This window comes from Otolemur garnettii, unplaced genomic scaffold (genome assembly GCF_000181295.1).
Source record: "Otolemur garnettii isolate 467f Iridium unplaced genomic scaffold, OtoGar3 scaffold00172, whole genome shotgun sequence".
Lineage (NCBI taxonomy): Eukaryota > Metazoa > Chordata > Mammalia > Primates > Galagidae > Otolemur > Otolemur garnettii.
In genome coordinates, this window is record NW_003852567.1 from 2,551,325 (window position 1) to 2,556,510 (window position 5,186).

Sequence of the window (5,186 nt, forward strand, 5' to 3'; positions counted from 1 at the left end):
AAAAAAAACCATGCAGCTCTCCAGCAGATTCTTTTTTTTTTTTAGAGACAGAGTCTCACTTTGTCACCACTGGTAGAGTGCAGTGGCATCACAGCTCATAGCAACCTCCAGCTCTTGGGCTTAGGCCATTCTCTTGCCTCAGCCTCCCGAGTAGCTGGGACTGCAGGTGCCCGCCACAATGCCTGGCTATTTTTTTTGTTGCACTTTGGCCGGGGCTGGGTTTGAACCCACCACCCTCGGTATATGGGGCCAGTGCCCTACTCACTGAGCCATAGGCACTGCCCTCTCCAGCAGATTCTTACACACACAAACTGCTTTACCGCTGCTTTAGAGAGCAGGGAAGTTAGAACTATAGGGAAGGGAGGGTTGGAAGGGTATTGCTCCTCACCTGTTCTCCCTACTCCCCAGTTCATAGGCACAGCCTCCCTCATCGTGTGTGTGTTGGCCATTGTTGACCCCTACAACAACCCTGTCCCCCGCGGTCTGGAGGCCTTCACTGTGGGCCTGGTGGTCCTGGTCATTGGCACTTCTATGGGCTTCAACTCTGGCTATGCTGTCAACCCTGCCCGAGACTTTGGCCCTCGCCTTTTCACCGCCATTGCTGGCTGGGGTTCTGAAGTCTTCACGTGAGTGCAGCCCCCACCTGCCTTAGCCCAGCCTGCCTCTGCTCTGCCTTACCCTGCCCCTCCCGCCCCTGAACACATGTGTCTGTCCTGCAGGACCGGCCGGCACTGGTGGTGGGTGCCCATTGTCTCTCCACTCCTGGGCTCCATTGCGGGTGTCTTTGTGTACCAACTCATGATCGGCTGCCACCTGGAGCAGCCCCCACCCTCCACTGAGTCGGAGAATGTCAAGCTGGCCCATGTGAAGCACAAGGAACAGGTCTGAGTGGGCAGGGGGGGCCACCCTACCCACCCCGGAGCATCCACTGACTGTGCAGGGGCCACTACCTAGAAGCCCCCTTCATGATCCCCCTCCCAGCTATGACGCTCCCTGTCTACCTGCACCCCACTGGACAGCCCCCTTCAGGATTTCCACTGGACCCTGCCCAGATAGGACCTTAGGCCACTGCACTTAAGGTGTGGTGGAATGGGGTTGTGTCAATAAATCTCTTCATCACCCAAAAGGAGAGAATGGGCAGCAGGTATGTGTGTGTGTGTGTGCGTGTATGTGTAATTTCCCAGATATTCAGGGCAAGGGACCAAGCAGAGAGTATTTTAGCTAAAGGGGGAGCCCAGTGAGAGGGGAAGGTAATGTGTTACTCTGTGAACAAGCAAAGTGCCAGAGCATGCATGTTTCAGGGGCCCCATATGGAGGCGGTCCAGTTGAACATGTTTCTGATTGTGTGTGTGTGTGTCTGCCCTTTTTCCTAAGCAGAAGCTTCTATATAGGCTTTTTGGACATTGGGTAGATGGATATGTGTAGAGCTGAGAGAAGGGGTCATGGCTCAGGCTGGACGGCGTGGAAGCTGCAACACATGTTTCTGTCATAATGTAGGCATAATGGGGTGGGGTGAAGTCCAGGTCATAAGTTTCATGTTTGCTTTTGTTTTGTTTTTGTTTTTTAATATGTATAGCAGATGTTACAGTCTTAGGGATGGGGATTGCAAGACTCCTCTTTAAAAAGGGGCTTCACTCCTTTAATCTTCTACTCAAAAATGTACTCTTTTGCCCTTTTATAAAAAAACAATAAAATGTATGCCTGAAACTGCCAATTGTGCAAATATCTTTCTGTTTGTTCTGCTATTTTTCTGGGGCCAATTAAGGAGCTTCAGTGTGTCTGGCCACAATTACTCTCAATACCCAGCTGGGTGTCTAATCTGGTCTAGATACCCTGGGGGTCATACTCTGGCCTGCCAGGATAGGGAGGGTCAGTCATGGAGAGAGCCTCTTCACCAAGCTCTGAGCTTGATCTTAGCAGTTCCAAACTTCACACCTTTGCTCCAAAGTCCCAACTCACTCCCATCTTGGCTTATTAAAGTCCTGATCTGCTTTAATGCCTCCACCAGGAAGTCATCCCTGCTCTTCCCACCATCTTCCACAGTCACTTGTCAAAGCCCAAAGCCCATAGACCACAGTTTCATTCCTCCCTATCTCCTCTCTGCTTCACTTCTTCAGTCTAATGCACCTCTGTGCCCATTGGGCAGGGGTTGGGCTTACTCTGGCACCCTGACTTAAGCAGGGAAAGTAAGGGGTTCTGCACACACGAGCCCAGGAAGCTCTTCTCATTTTCTCAACCCTTCCCAGATCCTCACCTTTCACTGGGAATATAAGGGAAGGCATTCCCTACCCAATTACTCTCTCAGAGTTAACCCCATTGGAGCCAGGGGATCCCTGGGTCCAATAGGAGAATTGAGGTTCTTAGAAGCTAAGCCAGCTCTTGCTCCCCAACCTTCACAGATGAGATGACCATAGCCCAGAGATGGGGGGTGGCAAACACCAGGTCTTATCAGCACTCTGCCTGGGGAGGTGGGAAAAGGCAATTCAAACTCAGCTCTCTACCTCTTCTTTCTCCCCAGCTCCCACGAGGCATGTTAGGGGGACCTGAGCCAGAGGGAGTGCCTACTTTCCAGGCCCTGGGGTGGGTGGGGCAGGAGAAAGGACAAAACTTTGGTGGGGAATATGGCAGCAGGGTTTCTTTCTGGTTACATGGGTTCCACCTGTGGCACCCCCACCCTGCTGTCCTCCTTGGCATGTTCTATGTCTTTCTTCCCTGTTTTTCTCTCCAATCCTGCTATTGGCCCTGACCAGTCAGCCCAGGAGGTGGTAGAAGTGAGTAGTGGGTAGTCAGGCCTGGATTCTAGGTCCAGCTGGCTGTGTAAACTTGGGGTGGTCATGTTCTTTCCCTGGACCTCAGTTTCCTTATTTGTGAATTGGGGGATATTGAGAAGAGAAAATAATGGAAGATAATTCATGAAAAGGACTTAACACTGTAACCAGTGGATGATTCCTCAATAAATGTTATCTCATGACTTTTCCTATAGAACCAGAGATGGGGGTAGGGAGGTAGGGGTGGAGGAAGGATGCTGAGGGCTGTTTTATTAAGGTCACTGAGAAAACAAAATAAAAGGTCATTGAGGCTCTGCTCACCTGTAATTCAAGCACTTTGTGAAGCTAGGGTGGAAAGATTGCTTGAGGCCAGGGGTTTGAGACCAGTCTGGACAACAGTGAGATCTCATCTCTACAAAAAACAAATAAAAAAATTAAGTGGGTGTGGTGGCATGTGCCTGTAGTCCCAGCTACTTGGGGGGTTGATGCAAGAGGATCACTTGAGCCCAAGAGTTTGAGGTGGTGAGCTCTGATTGCGCCATAGCACTCCAGCCTGGGAACAGACTAATACCCAACAGAGCGTGTAAAAAAAAATGTCATTGAATTCAATATCCTCTTCCTCCTAAGATTCCTTCCATGGATTCTGACTTTCTTGAGAGGGGGAGGGAGGAAGAGTAAGGGCAATCAATGGTTTGTGGTGCCCTGACTCTGTAAGGCTTCTGGGAGGGACTAAGGGGAGACCTGAGGGGGCCACAGCCATAGTTGTACAGGGCAGACAGAGGATCATAGAGCTTCAGACCACAAGAGAAAGGGTAAGGCCTCACTCACCAGGACCGGGAGCAGTGAGTCAGGGCAGAGACTGGTAGGGATAGGAGCCATCCAGTAGCTGTGTGTCTCTTCCAGGGGTAGAAGGTGAGGGAAGAGCCTCACCTCCAGGTGTGCCTTCCTTTAGCAGTTCTGGCTGTTAGAAAGTTCTAGAAAGGAAACTCTTCATCTCCCAATCCATGCAATCCACTTTCAGAAAGAGAATCACCCCACAGGAAGGTAGTTACATTCCAGGCCTCACCTTTGTCCCTTCTTCCTGCATTAAGCTCCATCCACAGCCCACTTTGGAGAAGCCCATGTTTCCTTAAAATTCTGACTTGCTTGGATTAAAAGTAGCCTCCCTGAAACTTGAGCTTAGTTGCTGTTTCTTTGTATGCTTGCCTCAGTATGTATGTATGTGTGTGTGCACACATGCAAGTGTGCATTTCTCAGTGTTTTTACATGTGCCTTTCTTTCAGTATGTCTGGTTATATCTCTATGTAGGTTCCAGCCTCTGGGAGACCATGTCCTGTCTCTTTCTTTCTGTCACTGCCTGACCTGATTCTTTATATATATATATTCTTTATATATGGCTCTTTCTTCGTGTACCTGTAAGTAAACATCCTGTGAACATCAGAGCCCATCTCTATGTATATCTACCAGTGACTCTCCCGCCAAACAGATCCCACTTTTACCCCAAGGGATGTCTCCTCATTAATTCCTGGCAATGAACTCCTTCCTTCATTCTCTTTCCTCTTGATTTTGTTTTTCTGAAAAACTGGGTGGGGCACCTCTAGGCTTGGGGAAACCTGGGCAGGGTAGATTTGGGTGGGGTGGGAAGGGGAGAAAAGGAACTACTCCACCCAGTACATGGAGACCCCAGAGGCCAGAGACAGTCCCAGTCTCCTCATTGTGAGGAGGAGGCCCATCCTGGATGGAGACCCTGAGCTGTGAGCCCAGGAAATGCAGGTAGTGCAATGAGGGTAGATTCTAAGACACTGGGGCCCCCAGGGAGATAGAAAGGGGCCTTGCCAAGTGGAACACCTCTGAGTCTTAGGGGGCAGAGAAGTGGCTATGTCTGCCCAGCAGCTGGAGGGCTCCTTGGGACATAGCATCTCTACTATCACCTAGGACTTTGGCCTTTGGGATTAGGTTTAATTGAGGTAAGGGAGAGAGTAGCAAAGGGAACAAAGAGGCTGTGCCTGATCTGGGCACCTAGACTGTGGAGGGTGCCAAAGGAGACTACTTCTTACTTGTGTAAAGGAGAAACTAAGGCCCAAAGCATCACCTAGGGTCACAGAGCAGTGCATGAGAGCCCAGACCAGAACCCAGTTTTCTCAACCCCTTCCCCATAGCACAGGTTGCAACATCTCATCCCAGGAGATGACCTGGGCTCCAAATTAGCCCTTCCCAGCTGAGGATCTGGAGGGGAGCCTATATGCGTATGGGTTTATGGGAGGGACTCAATCTCAGGGAGGCTGAGGGCACTCCCAAAATCCCAATCTGTATTTACTAACCATGCTTCACAGCTTCCTATCAGAAAGTCTTTCCTAAGATCTTTGTTGGCAGAGATCTCTGATGATAAAGCCTTAAACTAAATCCTATCACCTTTGC

At 50.1% G+C, this 5,186-nt stretch overlaps 1 protein-coding gene across 2 annotated transcripts in view; it reads left to right on the forward strand.

Moving 5' to 3' along the window:
* LOC100961480 (aquaporin-3) overlaps nucleotides 1-1,175 on the forward strand; it is a 6,425-nt gene extending 5,250 nt beyond the window's left edge. Inside the window, exons 5-6 of one of the 2 annotated variants that reach the window (XM_003800283.3) lie at nucleotides 409-626; nucleotides 720-1,175. In XM_003800283.3, coding sequence (XP_003800331.1) covers nucleotides 409-626; nucleotides 720-888 — 387 coding nt within the window. In that variant the 3' untranslated portion in view covers nucleotides 889-1,175. The remainder of the gene's footprint in view (nucleotides 1-408; nucleotides 627-719) is intronic. The other variant, XM_023519341.1, reaches the window with a different exon arrangement.
* Nucleotides 1,176-5,186: the final 4,011 nt, after the last annotated feature.